The sequence below is a fragment of the Patagioenas fasciata genome, chromosome 1 (assembly GCF_037038585.1).
Source record: "Patagioenas fasciata isolate bPatFas1 chromosome 1, bPatFas1.hap1, whole genome shotgun sequence".
NCBI lineage: Eukaryota > Metazoa > Chordata > Aves > Columbiformes > Columbidae > Patagioenas > Patagioenas fasciata.
The window spans coordinates 154,887,057-154,905,825 of NC_092520.1; the positions used below are offsets into that span (position 1 = coordinate 154,887,057).

At 37.9% G+C, this 18,769-nt stretch overlaps 1 protein-coding gene across 9 annotated transcripts in view; it reads left to right on the forward strand.

The window, feature by feature from the left end:
* DGKI (diacylglycerol kinase iota) overlaps positions 1-18,769 on the forward strand; it is a 214,940-nt gene that overhangs the window by 123,564 nt on the left and 72,607 nt on the right. For all 9 annotated transcript variants that reach the window (XM_065839772.2, XM_065839756.2, XM_071798478.1 and 6 more), the window contains 4 exons: positions 563-625; positions 846-919; positions 2,413-2,524; positions 5,034-5,233. In XM_065839772.2, coding sequence (XP_065695844.1) covers positions 563-625; positions 846-919; positions 2,413-2,524; positions 5,034-5,233 — 449 coding nt within the window. The remainder of the gene's footprint in view (positions 1-562; positions 626-845; positions 920-2,412; positions 2,525-5,033; positions 5,234-18,769) is intronic.

Here is an 18,769-nt window from a genome sequence, read left to right on the forward strand (position 1 = left end):
TTACAGTGCTTAGCAGGTGAGAGAAATGCTGCTCCTTTAGACATAGTACTGGTCATGTCTTATTCTCCTGCTTCTGGCTCATAAGCTTCTCAGCAAACTGCTTCCTTCAGAATTTTGGAAGCACATTGATATTGACTTTCCTAGAGAAATTCCCCGAGTCTTAGCCTGTATCTTTATAGCTTTGAGGAGTAGTCTTGGATGTAGGGACATGAGGAGTGGAGGGCAGAAATCAGCTATTTGGAGTGATTTGTTTTCATATGTGAATGTACAAATAAAATTACCCGCTTCTGCATTAGGAGGTACATGGACAATGCTTTATTGTAAAATGCAATTATTAAGAGAGAAACACTAATTAAATAATGCATGACATATAATGTTTTTCTGAATTATGACTCCCCCCCAAAAAAAAAAAACAAAAAAAAATCATATCTCCAGAGAGCAAGAAAGAATAATTTTGACAAAAGGATGGCATTTTGGTAATTAGCTCTGTGGTGGGATAAGAAATGAGGAAAGAAAAGAGTGGAAGCACTGGTGACAATTCCTGCACTTATTTCTGTTGCAGGCAGCCTTTACAGACTTTTTGCAAAGAAGCTCAAGAGATTTATCCAAACATGTTAAGGTTGTGGTAAGTATAAGAAATCGTGTCATAGTATTGTGGGAGGAGGGGGGAATGGAGAGGGAGTGAGGTGAGAGTTTAATGGATCTGTTACTTTTCAGTTTTGAGCATGACATTTGCAGCACATTCCAAGGAAAGTCTTGGGAAAGTTGTTACAAAGCAGCAACACTTCTCTTGTCTGTGGCTCCATTCAGCAATTTCTCTGTGCTCTGTCACTTTGGCTTTGTAGTGTGATGGTACAGACCTGACTCCAAAGATCCAGGAGCTGAAGTTCCAGTGTATAGTGTTTTTAAACATACCCAGGTAAGCCCAAGACATATGCTTGCAGTTATAAAAGAAAAAAAAATATTTTTTTTAAAAGATACCTACAAGTTGTCCTAGACTGGGTGAATGTGCAGGAAGTGTGTTGCCATTGTGCTGCCTCCTGAGAGCTGGGATGAGAGTTCAAGGTGCAGTGAAACCATCCTTTAAAAAGTTGAATATCCTGATATAGAGATAGCAGAAATGATTCTCAAACACGCTTTCAAAAGTTGTGCACCTAACCTGCAAAAAATATAGTAAAGACACAGATGCCTGGTCTTTACTTACTTAGAAGCAGAGTGTGAAAGAAGGAGCAGAAAAATGGCGGAAAACGGGGGTTGGGGGGAAGGATCAATATTTTTCTGGTAAAGGAACACCAAACAGTTTAAAGAAATGCATCTTTTTTTCACATGCTAAGAGGTATCCCAAGTAGAAATATATCTATATTCTTAAAAATTGTTTATCTCCTGCTCTCTAGAGCAGTAATCTCCAAACATTTTTGATTGTGTATCCCTATCAGTAAAAAAAATGTTGAGCATCACTCCAACATATGTATATTTATTTATAAATGATATACATTTACTACTATGCTAATGTATTACATGCATTATAAAGCATACAGAAAAATAGTAATAAAGGAAGGATGTGATAAAGGTGAAACATAAACTATTTAAATGCGAGAGTTTTTAAATTCACTTATTAAAAGTACAAACAATATTTTCTTCAAATACCCTGTCTTATCAGTTGCGGATTTTTCATGGATACTGACTGTGGTGCATGCAACCCACTTTGGAGACCACTGCTCTAGACAGCCTACCACTTTGTTCCACATGCAGTCCCAAGCACTTGATCTTTTGAGTCCTGCCCTGCCCTCACTGCAGGCTTCTACTTGGTGTCACCTCCCCAAAGTTACTCCCTTCTAGCATTCTTAGTTCACTTTTACATCCATTCTTTAATGGTAGGAGAAATGCTACAGCTGCATTTGTTCCTGGTTCTTATTTCTTCCTGCCTTCTAAAGCTATGAAATGTTTTGCATTCCTTATGCTGTTAGAGCTTCTGAGCCAGTAGGGAGAGAGGAAATGGAGCTCCAAGGCTGGAGTTGCTGCTGCAGTCCCATGTCGGCCTAGCAGAGGGCCTAAGCAACTGTCTGGCTCAACTGCTTGTCTATAGAAAGCCAAGCAAGTACGGGAACAAAGTGCTGCTGCTCTGTTACCTGTTTTCTGGTGTTTCCCCATTTTCCTATCAGAAAGGAACCTGATAAAGGTCATGATGGACACATTTCTGGATGGTGAACCAGCTTGGAAACAAGAGACAGGTTTTTCCCTTCTGTCCAGTCCTTGCCAGCCTAACTTTTAATTGTCCTTGAACTGAATCCTGGAATGGATATTTGGATACTTCTGGAGGACAGCAGAAGAGGCTAACAGTCAGGCTACTAGTCAGGACCCATCAGGACAAACTACTTTCTCAAAGTTTACTTTCCAAACCTCTTTCTGCAGGTATTGCGCTGGCACAATGCCCTGGGGAAACCCCGGAGACCACAGAGACTTTGAGCCTCAACGCCATGATGATGGCTACATTGAAGTTATTGGGTTCACCATGGCCTCACTGGTGAGTATATTGCAGGTGTGACCTTTCCTGCAGGTGCTACCAGACTTGGTGAATTCCATGGGTGACGTTACAGAGTATGAAGTTGCCCTCATTAATCAAGAACCACCATGATTCCACATATTCAGTGAGCCAAGGCCAAAACATGCTCTGCTATTAGGTTTTAAATAAGGGGGACAAATTGTAGTTTTCTAATAAAATGAGTGTTATTTAATAATAAAAATGTACTTTTTGCAAAATATGGTTAATTTGCATGTGTAGTGCTCCCAAGTTAAATGGCAAGATTACTACAGTAAAAACAGCATGCATGTATGTTTTTATTGTGGGACTGTTCTGTGCTCAAATAATTACTGCTGCTTTTTTCAGCTTTTATGTATTTCGATCTATGGCTTTTATACATTTCAATCTTGTTTGTTTGTTTGTTTGTTTGTTTTTAAACAGGCTACTGGAAACAAATATTATCTGAAATTATATGCCCATGCAATTTCCATATGCCCACCAAAAATGTTGGAAAAACTTAGTAATAGCTGTGCAGTATTTTCAGCACAAATGTTATCTTCCTTTTTGCTCTGTTAGGGAAAGAAAATTCAACCAACAACATTAATTTAGCAGTGTACATTTTGTCAGTACTGTCCTTAAAGTGAACAAAAGCTGAGCTACTATAAAAGCAATCGCACTGTAAATACTGCAGTGTCCTACTATCACAGTGGTTAAACACGGTGACAGTCTCTTCAAAGGGTGATTAAATACATTCAGAGAATTGACAGTTATTCCTCATGTTAGTGTTAATCTACCTAAGGCACTACAGGTTGAATTTACTGGGGCTAACAGAAGGCACATACCAGGTCTTCCTGGCAGGTTTGTTTAGTTCGTGCTTAAGTCCATACTCTTAGGCCTTTGCTGCTGCTATGTCTTGTGTGGACTAGGTTAATGCTAACATGGATAAGCCTGTTTTCACTCAACTCACACAATTATTTGTTGTGTGACCTGCCCTCAGTGCATATCACATTCAACGAATACCCATGATAATGGTGTTTGCTTTCTTAAAGAGAAATTCAGAGAAATATAATCTTCAAAGTAAACAAAACTAAAGGATGCCTTGATCAACAATCATTTGTTTAGAAGTCTGGGTTAATGATTCTTTTTTGAGCTCTCTCTGTTTTTTTTTTTTTTTTTCTCCTGATGGATCTAGTGGATTAGGAAAATAATGTACAAGTAAGCAGAATTCTGTTTGTCAGCCTTGTAGAGGTTGTGGAATGAACATTTGCTACTTCAGCCCTGAAGATTTTAGTGTATGTTTCTGAAAACCCTGTCAAAAATCTATTTAGCATGTACCAGCTGGCAATTTTCAGCTGGAATCTTTTGCCACTAGTCTGTTTTTAGCCACTCGCAGCAGCTAGAGTGATCTCAAATCTACCAACAATTTTGGTTGGGACTGAATTGAAGTGGTAGGGCCCTTTGAGCTGCTGTTTCTCTTTAAAGGAGGCCTAGTTCAAAACTGAGAGTTTGCAAGTCTGGACTGGTTGTGGTACTGAGGAACCATTGTAACTCTAGACTGTATAGATATATGATATAATCCTAACTTGCTCTATGTCTCCCAGATGTGCTTGGTCATACCCAAGAAGGTCTGTGAGACCAAGGAAGATAAGTACTTTACAAGAAGTGTTATTATGAATATTATTGACCATACCATCAGTTGATCCATAATATTAAGTGAACACAGCAGGATATTATGGTCTTGAATTGCGTTTATGTTGCTTTCTGTTAGTAGTGTATTAGTATAGGATTTTTTCTGCATCTGACAGATAAGGGTTAGTAGTCATACTACAATTAAAAAAAAAACAACAAACCACATTTCCTCCAAACCCCATCTGATTAGAACTTGAAGGATTAGCTCATTGCCCTCGTTTCATTTCTTTGAAATGAACTCTTGAACATGATATTCAATTGTTTTTAACAAGGTCCTTCCACTTGCTCTTTTCATTCTGTCTAGTCTCAAGGTTGAGCTGCTGTGTAAACTTTCATAATAAGGATTTTGGATTTATCTGGTTCACATTAAGGACTGTATTCTGTTCAGGAAGTGGAAATAATTTTTCTGTCTCACAGATGTACCCAATTAGAGTTTTTTTAAAAGCAAGTAATTAGTAGCATTACTGCTGGTGTAAAACCAAACCAAATTGAAAGAATAAACACAGGTATTCATTTCTGCATGCACATATGTGTGTATACATATTTGTATCTGTGTGTAATATGCTTGATATATACCAAGGTAATGAGATGTGCCGTATGTATGGTTAGATACCTGGTTGTTGACCACCATTTTTCCTTGTGAAATTCTAAGTTCTGCTTTGCAATTTTGAACTGAAAATACATTCACTGTGACTTTTCAGAATGCCTTACACATGACACGCTGTGTAATGGTTACTGTCAGCAATACTGCGTTTTGAATTTAACTGCCTTAACTATCTGTTCTGAGATGTGGTGGTGATGGGTTTTTTTTCATCCTCTCCAGGCTGCTCTGCAGGTTGGTGGTCATGGAGAAAGGTTGCATCAGTGCCGTGAGGTGACACTTTTAACATACAAGTCTATTCCCATGCAAGTGGATGGTGAACCATGTCGATTGGCTCCTTCACTCATTCGAATCTCCTTAAGGAATCAAGCCAACATGGTGCAGAAGAGCAAGAGGAGAACATCCATGCCTTTGTTGAATGAGTGAGTTGGATATGTTGCATGTCCTAGTGGCGGGAGGTCTGTTTGGGACAGCATATTCAGTCACAGGTTTTTGCATGTACTGGACTTGCAGATAATTTACAAAAAAAAAAAAAAAAAAAAATCACACCTTCTGAACTCCCTTTCCACTGTATTGTAAATGCTTACCTGATTTTTCTTTTATCTTCTTGGTTACCTTTTGTCTTGCTTTTAGAAAGGTGTTGTATCTTTCAGTTATTTATTTAGAGAGGTTTGTGCAGGCTCAGCGGTGTGCCTCTTGGCTTCTGACAGTTCTGCATATGTGTGCTGTTTGCCTTTGGAGTTCTTTTGATTAATTTTCTTTATTGATCTGCTTTTTAAGCTTCATTGGAGATTCTGTGACAAATTGCCATAATCAAGAATTACTCAGGACATCTTGTAGTCTCTGTTGTGGGAGCATGCTGCCTGGAACTGTTTATAGAGAAGAACCTGAGGTTCAGAAAGGGCTGTTTTCACTTTGTGGGGAATCCTGCTCCAATACAGAAACCCAAATGAGAAATAAATTTCAAATTTTCATCTGTGAAAGTGCGTAATAAAATAATTTAGGTTATTTTTTAGAGCCTTATTATTAACCTTCTCAAATAGAAGGCCTTCATTGTTTCTAACATGAGTGATGTATAGTAAGTGCCTGTGCTGTTTTTCATCAAGTGATCTGAAAGGAAGCAAAGCAGTCTGCCCCTTTTACAAAGGTACTAAGCTAAAGTTATCAAGAATCCACATTTCACTCAAACATCTATGCACTGTGAATTTCACTTTTTTGGGGAGGCAGGTGGGGATTTTGCTGTTGTAGCTGTAATGGTGAAGAAAGGTTTATGAAGAGATGTAATATTTTTCATTAGGTTAGCTCATATAACTGGAAAAAACAGACAAAGTCTCAGGTATGCTTCTCATCAGGTATCTTAAAGATTGTCTGTGTCTTTCAACTGTATTATCTAGTGGAAGATATTGCTTTGCTTCAAACCTTGACTCCAGACCTTTATATTTCTTGTAATCCACTGGTTAACAATCTTTCCAGGTAATCAAAGCCTCCATGGTTACTTTCAACATCTTCCTGTTCAATTTAGCACTGTGTTCTCTTACTGAGGTTAATGCTTTAAGTTTCAGTAGAAACCTATATCTGTAATGCGCAGTTCCAATTTACCTGGAAAATACATACGATAGACTCTTCTTTCTTGAGCAATGAAGGTTAGCAGACACTTGCCTGTGGGCAGCAATGCCAAACTTCATCCAACCACAACTCAATCATTTGAGAAAGCTAGAATAAAGCTGAGACCAATCCTAGGGCATCTGTTTCTACACTGATGGAGGCTAACGCGAATGTGACACAAAAAATCCTGATATTTCAACCTGATAATTAGCATGGTTAGGCTTGGATTTTGAGATCCGAATTTAAACTGTGGTAGAGAAATACGGATTCATAACATACACCACTTTTCAAGATGATGTTGTTCATGGTTTAGCTTGATTTCAATGTGCTATAGTAGACTACATTGCTGTCAGTCCTTTGATTTGGCTGAGATGTTTGCCTACATACCTGTGTCTTGGGAAAATACAAATGAAACTGAGACTCTATTCTCAGCTTCATGTATCAGAAATGGTGTGTGTATACATTTAAAACTACATCTATACCTAGATATCTGTGTGTGTATGTACTTTAGTCTTAAGTATTGAAGGAGAATGAGAGAGAGGAGTTGAATCTCCTGGCATGATAAAAAGTAAATGACATGGTAAAGGTTAAACTCTATGAAGTTTTGGAAGAAGTTCATTGAATGTGATGCTGATGTGCAATATTTCAGATGAGAGAAAAAATGCAATTAAATATAAAGTTTAAAAATGTAGCTAAACAAATCTGGAATATATCTCCCTGTTCCATTGAAATCTCCAAGAAAGCCTTACATGTGGTTGAATGCAATAGATTGTTCTTTTATGGCTGTCATTGATATGTTAGATGTGTGAGATAAGTAAGTGAGTCTTGACCTAGCCCACTAATTGTTAGACAGTGGTTCTTGAGCTCCTTGCCAGGAAAGGGATTAAAAAATTGTCTGCTTTGGTATTATTGCTAGATAAGGAGAGCAGTAGAAACAATCTTTGGAGTTTTAGCTAGTGCAGTGTCATAGGTAGAAAAAAATTTAATTTGAGGAAGGCTTACACTGTGTTTTTTTTCTTACTCTGTTCTCTTTTCTTCTGGAGGTTTTAAGGAGAGGGCGTTTAGAGAGGATAGTGACTTTGTTGTTTGCTTTGCAGATGCGCTTGAGTTTCCAGGGAATAATACTATTTTAAAATTGAAGAGCCCATATGTAATGTAGCTGAGTGAGAAGAACAGATATTTTGTGCAGGAGGGCTTTAGAAACATGATTCTTTTCTGACTGCAAGAGTTGCCCATCTTCCTGATTGCAACTGTTCTCCTTCAAAATCTGTAGATGCTCTTAGAGGACACTTGCATATGAGAAAAGGGGATCTGACCTTCTTTGACCTGGTTTTCCTTCCATTTTCCTGCTATTGTGCTTCCAACATCTCCTAATTACACAGAGACAGCCTCATGTTTTTATACAGAACTTCAAGGTAGAGGCTTCAATATGCTGAGGATCCTTGTTTTATCTGTAATTAAATAATTTGCCTTTTTAAAGGTATGGGGAATATTCAGCAGCACTTTTGACAGTATCAAAGGTCTTACTATTTTCTAGTCTTTAAAAAAAATGGTGGCCATTGCACTGAGTTAAAGGACAAAAATCTAGTGTTTCTGTGAGATTACTTGAACTGAAGAAGCCTCCCTTCCCTTTGATAGCAGCAGCATGAAAAGCTTCATTGAAGCTATTAGGTAACAAGTAAATATAATGTGTTGTATTTTGTCATAGCTGGGTGAATTACTGGAAATTAATATTTTATTCAGTTATTTCATCTTTTCTGAATTGCTTAAAAATAGATTTCTCAGTATACTAATTGTCCCAAATTATTAATGGGCTAGTTGCTGCAACTAGTAATCTGTCTTACTGTTCATCGAGCATTCTTTTTTTTTTTTTTTTAATATTTCCTTTCGGAATATTAAGCTGTTGTGATGTGACATACAGATTATGTAAGTACTCCTGAGTAGGTGAAGATGACCTGTTCATGGTTTGTACGCTTCTAATAACTTTAAAATTTTGAATTGAAGCATAGTGGAGGAAAGTCGTTACTTGGTGAATACAGTTAGAGTGCTGCTTCTAATTTATTTTTAATGGAGGCTGTCCAAATCAAAAAGGCAGGCATAATCTCTTCCTTATCCTACGATGCATTACTCTACAATGGAGATGAGTAACAATGCAATAAGTGTTTCTGGCAATAAGCCAGAATCAACTTTTTAGGGACAAGGAATAAACAGTATAAGGTGATGCTATTCATACTTGTTTAGGGTTGAAACAAGGCAGATAGTGAGGTTGTGGGGAGAAAAAAGTGGGTTTATTTTCTTCTCATATGTCTTTTCTGTTTGTACCAGCAAAAGGAAAATTTTGCTACGCCCAGATCAGCAAACTGTTTTTCTGCAAAAAAGTGAATGATGTTCTTATTCTCCTTCACCAAAAAGACTTGCTGGCTAAGTTCTCATTCTTCTCTGTTATTGATCATGATAACATGTGAAAGAGACAACATATAACTTAGTTTTCTGTGATCAAGCTAAGAATGTGGTTCTTGTGAGCTATAAGCAAAATGTATGTTGAACAAGAAGAGAAGCTGTGGTTCAATTTTCCATGAGTTATTTTTTTAAATTAGAAACTACAGTTTAGTGTGCTGCTCAGTAAGTTTCAGTTAATGATCATTTTCTGAACCTCAAAAGATGGTATTTTGCTTTCACTGGCTTTTAGTTTGGGTTAAGGAAGAATGTCCTGCATAATGGCAGAGAAAGCAGAGGGAACAGCTCATAGAAAAAATATATTCCATACAATTGAGAGAAATAAGGGGGTCATTTGAGTATAAACACCAAGAGAGTCTGTCTTGGGAGCTGCTATATATAAAATGCAGGTTTCCCTAAGGTACATGAAAAAAGAATGGAGACAGCAATTTGTCATTGCAGATACAAAATCTCCAGTAAGGGTATTTTTTTTTTTTTTTTTTTCTGCGTCAACTAAAATTGGACAACCTTTGGAGACAATTCCATCCATTCAGATCTTGGCTTGGATGTTTCTTTGTGTTTCTGGACCTGCTTCCAAAGTCTGCTGCCTTGAAATTTGTTAGTGCCTGTGGAACAAATCCTGGGGCTCCTCGTCTTCCTTGTATAGCCATGTGCCTAGTTTGCCATTGGACCTCCTCGCTCACATCTTTAGAAAGCTTCTGTGTGCCATGTAGCAGTGAATTTTCTCCATTTGCATGTTTTCTGTTGCTCTTGGCTTCCTCGGAGCTCTGCATGTCTCTTCATTCAACTTTTATGTGACACATTCCTTTTGTTTCTGTTTAAATGTTGTATGTCTTTCTCTCTTCCACTCTTTCTCTCTCTCTCTCTCCTGTCTTTTTCCTTGTCTGTCCACACTATGTGCTGTTTTTCTCCTGGCCACTCATTTCCTGCTGTCTGTAGTATCCATAAAGTGCAGTCTGCTGACCTGAGAAGAGTCTCAGCTCCCCCTGATTCCTTCACTGTGTGAGTACCTGGCTTTTTTATACTTTCAAAGTTCCATAGTTCTCTCCTGTTACTCCTTGTGTCATTCAACCAGGAGACAGGGCAGTAAAATCCAGGGAGGATTGGGAAACGGGAGCTCAGGTGACAGCATGGCAGGCACAAGGCAGTGGTCATGACAGCTAAGGCACAGTTCCACAGTACCTGAGTAAAGTGAGTATGGCATGCCTGGTGATGGTGAACAGGTTCAGGCAAAAGTCCAGCTTGCCAGACAAAACCCTAGCAACAGGCAGGTCAGAAGTTAAGTGCCAGGCTCTATACCTTGAAGCAGTTGAGAGCTCTCTATACTTGTTTATCTTTTTTATGAAAAACATTCTGTGAACAAACTCAGCTATAAACCGTATCTCCAGATAGAGGTGATCAAAACAGGGAACTAGTCGCCCAGAGGAGTGGCTTGATATTGGCTGCAGCTGCATTGAAGATGGAGACACCCCCTCCACCTTGGCAATATCTTGATTGTCAGCAACTCCACTGTACTAAGTTGCTAGAGAGTAGCTAAATTATTCAAGAGTCTAATGTATTTTTTAAGATGTGGTGAACTGACACTTAAAAACACTTGTACCATCCTATGCTGGTATCTTCTAATTCATCTTTTTTATGTAAACATGCCATATTATGAAAACCTGTGTGTGTCCACAATTTAAAAAAAAATAAGCAACAAACAAAGTAGACCCCTCCCGCCCAAAAAAAAAAAACACCAAAAAACAAACAAAAAACCACAACAAAACCAAAACCAACCAAACAAACACAAAAAAAACCCAAAAACCAAACCTAACCTACCGCAAAACCACCCTAACCTGGACTGGTTCTTGGGTTCCCCCAGAAACCAAACTAAAAACCAAAACCCAGCTTAATATCTTATGTCAACTCCAGCAGTGTAGCTTGTCTTCAGAAATGTTTTTTTACTATTCAATCAAAAAAGACATGTTTTACCTTTTGTTGACACCCATTTCTTCTTCTTGCTTTGCTACTCTTCTGAGGGACAGCTTTTCCAAGTTTATGACTATCCAATAGATTAATTTGAAATGCATGTTGGAAAATAACTACTTTCAGAGCTATAAATCCAAGTATTCAGAACAGAAATTTGATTCAAAGAATTATTCTTATTCTATCATAGGAAAAAGTCAATGGTATATGCAATAAGAAAACCTATCAACACTTCTCTGTTCTAAAGACTGAGCATGTGCAACAGATGGTTCAACAAACCAAGAGTTATTTGGGAAAGCTGATTGAATAATTTTAAAAGCAAATTTCAGCTTTGCAGGAAAGGACATGGGCATCCTGGTGATCACTCAGTTGACCATGAGCCAGTAATGTGCACTTGTGGCAAAGAAGGCTCATGATATCCTGGGCTGCATTCCTCCTATGATGAAAGGCTGACACAGCTGAGTCTGTTTAGCTGAGCAAAGAGAAGGCTCAGGTGTGATTTCAGCAAAGTCTGTAGCTATCTCAAGAATGGATCTAAAGAAGACTAAGCCAACCTCTTTTTGGTGGTCCCCAGTGACAGGAGAAGAGGCAATGGGCACAATCTGAAAGACAGAAGGTTCTTCCTGAACATCAGGAAAAAAAGCTTTTACTGTAAAAATGATTCAGCACTGGCACAGCTTGCCCAGAGAGGCTGTGGAGTCTCCATCCTTGGAGATACTCAAAAGCTGTCTGCACATGGTCCTGAGCAGCCTGGTGCAGGTGGCCATTGCTTGAGCAGATGACCTCCAGAGGTTTCTTCTGACATCAACTATTCTGTGATTCTGTGAACTTTCAGAAAGTTGCAAATTCCTCCTTGTTATTTTGCAAACAAGGAAAGATTTCAAATTCAGTGTGTGTTATCCCTGGATTGTATTTGCTGTACTTTGCTGAGGAACAGAAAGTAATACAAATAACTTGTCTCACTGACGCAGTATCTAAACAAGCCTCTAGAAAAAAGTTGAGATAAGCCTTATTGCTTACACAGAACATTAGGTAAGCTGTAGGTGTGGGAGAACGGGTATTGTTTTCAAACTGAGGGATATCCCTTGGAAAATTACCTCCAGGTTTTGATACAATTCATTTCACTGCCTCATTTGATATTAGCTGTCAGGATAAGTCAGGGAGAGAGAGACACTTGTGAGCCCCCAACTAATTTGTAAGTCAAAGATATTCTGTATCTTAAAATCTGTAAAAATAGATTAAACATGCTACTGCACTGTGGCTGCCAATTAATATGTCTGGCAAATTAAAATAAGAACCCATGAGGTATTAAGGAAATTTGATCTGGATTGTGTTGGCTTTGAGATTCAGACTTTGTTGTTGTTGTTCAACAATATTGAAAGAGCCTGACTGCCAGTTAGTATGGAACAGCAGGGCAGATTCTGCTGAGACCTGGTCATGAATACAGCCTTAGATAAATTTCAGGTTTTCTGCAGCAGAATATGCATGGGCATTTGGGACAGCAAAAATTATCAGGCACATATGGTCTTTGTTGCAGCGACAGTAGAACTGATCCATTTCAAATCTTTATACAGGGTACATAACTAAATGCAAGTGTTGTATTTTTAATTGAGGCTCTTTTAACAGGAGAATAAAGACTTGCATTTTCCAGCTGGATGTTCAGTTGGGATGAGAAGGATGCACATGGGACAATACAGTTGCGTTGTGTGGTTGATGCAGAGGAGATCTGAAAAAAATTACCATTTGAAAAATAAAACATAATTGACTTACATAGCTTTTACTGTCCTTTCACAAGTGAAATAAGCACTGTGGACATGCTGTGTGTGCTGTGTGTGGTTGTTTGTTTGTTTGTTTTTAATTAAAAAATCTGCATAAACGAAAATACAAATATCAACTTATTTTTAAATAGTTTATGGTCTTTTGTAGAGTTTACAGAATCATGATTGCAGCAAGGTATGGATATAAAACCTGTGAGAATAACAAAGGAGTATTCTGAAACAATTTTTTTTGCTTTTAGAGATCCAAATGCCAAACAGAATCAGCTTTGTGGGTTAGGCTGAGTATGGGTGTTGTCCATAAGAGGAGAGTGTAAAAAATAATAGTAGGAGACAAGGTATAAGAGAGAAAGTGTTAGAGTGAGCTATTCTCCAAATGCATATTTAAGGATGAAAATGCTTTTATGTATCTTCTCCCATTTCCCCATTACATGAACTGTAGGGAATTGAGTCTTGCATTTTCCAGTTTTTCCTGTTTAGTATGTGGGCTTTTGTTTAGTGGGTTCATCACTACTGGAAAATCCACTGTGCTTGGAAGTATAAAGTGCAAGTGAACCACAGCTAGCATGAGGAAGGAGAAAGAAAACAAAGACCAGGATTCTACCTGGCACTTGGGCATGTGTTTAAACCTATACGTGGTTCAAGCCTTTATACAGCAAAACACTCGCTGGAAAAAGTGTGAGGTAAGAAAGTGCAAAAGGGTTTAGTACAGTTGAGTTAGCCTGACTTATCTCGGATAACACTCATCAAACAGAAGAAAAAAATATTTGGTGGAGCTTATATTTTTAGGGGTATTTTTTTTAGGTAAAGAACTTAGAAAGAGCTTTGCCTTAAAATAACAGTGTACTTCCTTGAAACATGGAAATTTGTCCATCAGGAGAGGCTCAATGATTCTGCTCTGTTGTGGCAATTCTTATGTTTGAAGTAGATAAAAGTTGTGAAAGCCACACTTATTTTTAATGTATCATTTTCAAGTTCTGTCAATGAGATGTCAAACAAGGTTAATTTCTTTTTCTCCTCTGGTTGCTGCTTTCCTTTTTCCAATTGTTGTAAAGCCTCGAACATTTAATTAATTTTGCATGTTTATTTCTTCTCTAGGAGATAGGTAATTCATTAATCTGTCACTGCAAACATACCTCAGAGGAGTGTGATTTTTTTTTTTTTGTTTTCTAAAATTTATTTTTGCAAGGGAAGGACAGTAGAAGATTTCTGTATTTGTATAGGCTGATGTGGGTGTATTCTGGAAGTTTTATCACAACTTTTTTGCTGGATTCTGTAGAGTTGTGGGACTGTTTATTATTATTTCCTTTCTCTATGCAGGCACAAAGCATAAGAAATGCTTCACAGATTTCATAAATAATTGATAATAGGGATTAAGGCACATATAATTTAAAAGGCTGTCTTCCCAGCTGAATTGACCTGGTTGTGTGGCAGAAGTGTTACGAGGTTGTTGTGGAACAGAGCCAAGGGCATGACCCATGCTCACTCTGACTGTTTTCTTTCCTCGGTGACTGGAGGCAGAAGCGTATTGCTTAGGAAAAACAGGTGTGCTCCAAGTGAGTTGGCTGGCATCCTCTCGCCTGTTGCTGGATGATTAATAGGAGTGAGAGGAGGAAGTCACAGCTTCATCAAATGCTGAGTGTGCTTTCTTGGTGAATGAAAGTAAATCAAATTCTACTCATAATCACAGAATGGGTACTTGTGGCTTTGCTTCTGTGGGTTTGAATAGTTTGGCAGGTGGTGATGGCAACACTTCTAAAATCCCCAAAATGTTATAGTTCAGTCATAGGAGGGAAACAAATGCAAACCTTTTCTTCAATAAGCAATTTCCAGCAGCGGGGTGGACTTCACCTTGCAAACAGTTTATCTAGCATGATGTTGCCCTATTCCTGAAAAAAAAAGAGTGGTTCCAATTCTGCTGTTTAACGTGGTGCAATACGGGATGGACATCTCCTTACAGAAAGTAGACTTAAAAACCAAAAAAAATAAAATATTTCTGTTAATGAATGTCCACAAGTTTTAAGAATTTCCAGAAAGTGTGTCCTTTTCGTTGTAAGAGTTATTCAGTATCTAGGTGATCTTCTGTATTCTTGTGGAAAAGTCAAATGCTGTTTGATAGATAGTAGTGCAATTTCTTTGTACCATTCAGCCATTTTGCAGATACAAAAGGAAAGAAAATAGTTCTCTATTACTGAAATTATGTGGTTTTTCTTTAATGCGAATGGAACGATTTTGAGAGGACCTCATACCATATTTGTAGAATCTTTAATAACTTCTTCCAACTAAATAATGTGCATAGCATTTCTACAAGGCTCATTTGAGTTGTTATTTAATAATGCCACGAATGTGCACTTCTGGTCCATGGTAATCAAAAGTTCATCAAATAAAATTCAATATCTTAAACTAGCCTATCTATGCTCCTGATTTGAGAAGATTGATATTTAGGTTTGTGTTTAAGTGAAACCATTATAGCTAATCAACATGAATGAACAGTGTTTTTCAGTTGACCTGAATCTGTCTTTATGGTCCCATGGGGCATATGGCCTTTAGGATGTAATTCTGTGGATTGGTGTGTTTGAGGAATGAGATTCTTAATTAGATTCTTTAGGAGGTAATGGAATTCATTCATCTGTACTTTAAATTCCTTTTAATTTAGTACAAAATATGCCATTTTGAAGAATAAGTGTAAGGAATTTAAACATTTTAGGTTGAATTGCAGTGCAGCAGTCTCCCCAAAATTATTTATAAATTGTCAGCTGCTGTATCTGGAAAGCTTTTCTTCCTCTCCTTACTGTTGAGCAAGTTGTTTTGTACTGTGTTTAGAAACATCAATTTCTATTAATACTGTACTAATGTTTGCTTTTAGTGACATTCATCACCCTATTAGCTTGTACATGGACATGCTTGGGTACTTAAGCTTTGTGGTTTCTGAATACACTGAGTTTGTCTGAACAAGATAAATTGTGCAATTTGTATAATAATATGGATTATTATACAATGTCTGTGAAGACTAGAGAAATATTGATGGTGGAAATGTTTTCCTCAGCTGCATTAAATAGAACTTTGTGTGGAGCTCATGAGTTCTGTGAGTGAATGAGTTAGATGGATTTCTTGGATGATGAGGACAATATCTCCTGGTGTCAGTTGCCAGTCTGATAGCACAAGAAATGAATATTCACATTGTGAATTAGCCAAAGCTATATTGAATAGGTAATAAAATTTAATGACACATTAATATAATGTCAGCCGTATTCTGACAGAGCAAAGAGTATTTGCAAATAAATCATGAACAAAACCATTGGATTTCAGTCACCGAATAAATGGGTTTTGTGTTTGTGTATATATAGACATACTTATATATGTGTTCGAGTTATGAATAGATAACCTGTGACTGGACATAGCTAAGTATATAAAATCTCTACCCTGTAGAAAGGACCTCTTAGCATCCATATCTCTGATACTATTTTATTTTCTATGGAAAACTGCTGCTTCCAAGGTTACATTTTTATGACTGAAATAGCTAAACTTTTCAAATGGGCAAAATGGCAAGTTTCTCCAATTGTATGTTTTAGCACACACAGCTTGCTTATGTGGTAGTCGTTCCATGCTTTTACAAAAAGGGGGTGAACATGAAACTCTGACACTTGCCAGCTGATTAGACTCCCATGCTTGACCTTGAAGGTGATGATCACCTGATGATCACCTGATTATCACCTGATTCTATGGAAAAAAAAGAAAAACACCATCTGATTTCTTATCAGGCGATCCATTACATTTAAGATGGTGTTTTTCTTTTTTTCCATAGAAGCAAATTTGGAGATATACAGTGCACTGATGTACCAAAAAATATACTTTTTACAAATGCATGGAAAGTGTCCTTTTATTTCCTAGTTAAAAGGTGCTTTTGGAGAACGTGTGTGGCTCCTGGAGCAGCAAAAATATTTTAGACTTGCTGTTGATTTTAGATCTTTTTGCTCTTCCAGTTTCATGCAAATATACAGGGCTTGCTCACTTTGCCTTTTTAGGTCAAAGAACTAATTTGACTCAAGAAGATGATGCTGGAAATGCAATAGGTTGCCACTGGCTTCAGGCCAGGAAATAATATTTGTAAAGAGAAAGCTCACATTTTCCTTTCTTACGTGACATTAAGTAGTGAGTCAACATAGCCACAGAAGTCAGCGTTGTCTTTCTCTCCCTTTGGTGTCCAAACATTACTTTATCTTCACAGGGAGGTTTCGGGGACACAAAAGTTAATTAACCAAGGACTGGCAGATATTGGCAGGATGCTTGACATCCCCCACCTCCCCTTTTTGCAGGTCTTCTTCAGCACCAAGTACAGAGTCAAAATGACTGTCCTTTCACCTTGACATAAAGGATGCAAACATACACTTGGAAAAGCTGTTCTGTTTCTTTTCCTCTCCCTCTTTCATGAGATAACTAGATTATCCATTATGGTGATGTGTTTGAAATGAGGCCAGTTGTGTGGTAGGACTTAAGTCTACCACTAATTCATTGATAATGGTTACCAAGAAAGTGCATGTTTGAACCAGTGCGTATAAACTGAGAAGCAAAAAGCCCTACCATAACTGCTTTTATACAGCTTTCCTAACATTTTTATGACAAATGACATGTTACAAGCAAAATGCTATAAAAGTAAGGTAATTCTACTGATTTTCCTTACATTACCTTCCCAGGGAATTAAAAAGTCTTGGGTTTAGATGATAATTAAAAAAAAAATCTTTGTAGAAATATAGACAGAATTATTTGAGTCTGAGCATCACACATGAATGCAGCAAGGAAGAAATGGAAAAGAGCAAGTAAGGGGTGGCTATTGGGTGGTTCTGGTTTGGAGGGCAAACATCCTCTTTACTTGACTGAGAAATTGCTGTACAGGAGTAACAGCTTGTGGTCAAGGGGTTATTTTGAACTGGAGATTAGAAAGCCTATTTTTTTAAATAGAGCTCCAGCTTGGGTTGTTCAAATATTTCTGTACAACAGTACAGATTTGGTTCTGTTTTCAGGAGGAACAATGGTTTGGGACAGTTTTTTGAGTTGGGCTTACACTTAGCTTAATTCAGCCAATAGCAAGGATGAGTATCTTTGTGGCACAGTTGAGTTTTACAACAGAAATAAGAACTTGCTGAATTCTCCCGTCTCCCCATTCCTTTTCCTCCCAGCTGAGTTCAAAGAAGTAGAGGTAATTCACAAGAAATCCCTTCCCCACACCTCCCAACAACCCCCAGGTTGTGAAGTGATCATCTGGAAGACTGAACTACTGTCATCATAACGCGTGGTAGCAGAACATTATGGCAAAAGGAGCATAGCATTTCCTTTGTCCCCTTAGACAAAGACTATGCAGTTAAACTCCTATGTTTTCTGACTTAAGGGAAAGAAAAGAAGAAAGGAAGAAGCATTGGACTCAGTGCAATTATGTTCTTGTTGCATCTATGCACCTTTCCCATCCATTTGCATGTACTCATCTTCTCAGGGTTTCTGAACCAGTTACAGAGCCCACAGGTGGAGAGTGCTGTTTTGTAGGATGACATCAGGACACCTGAATTAGAAAGCTGCCCCCTAAAGCTGTGCTGGAAGTTACTACCCCAGGTGTCTATTGTTGTGCAAAAGCTAATTTTAAATATAGGCAGTTTGCTGATATCTTGGGACATTTTGATGCAAGAGTCCCTGTCAGTCAGCACAGGAAAAACATGGGCAGCCTATATGTTTCTGAGTGTTTCAGTCTTGCTGCCCCTGTTAAATGTTTATGATATCTTCTACACTGTTCTTCATGTATCTCGGGTTTATTTTCATCGTTAATATAGAAACTCCTGCTCAGAACATGAATTTTGTCAGTGCAGATCCTTCAAGTGCATTGTCTTAAACTCCAGTTCTGGAGGCAACCTCAATGCATCATTACCACTTTTTAGGCAAAAAATACTTATGCCAGTAGAGGATTTTTCTAACTGGGACTTTTCGATCTTTATTTGCATCTGTCCAGATGTGACAAAGCTGTTTATACCAACAGAAAGCAGGCAATAAGCTAATGCTGAAGTAAGTGATAAATGCCATCCCAGTGGCTCTAACAAGAGATGGCCACAAACTGTGTGTTTTTTTCAGATCTGCATTATTTTCAGGTCAAAAATAAAGTTGCTTGCTTGT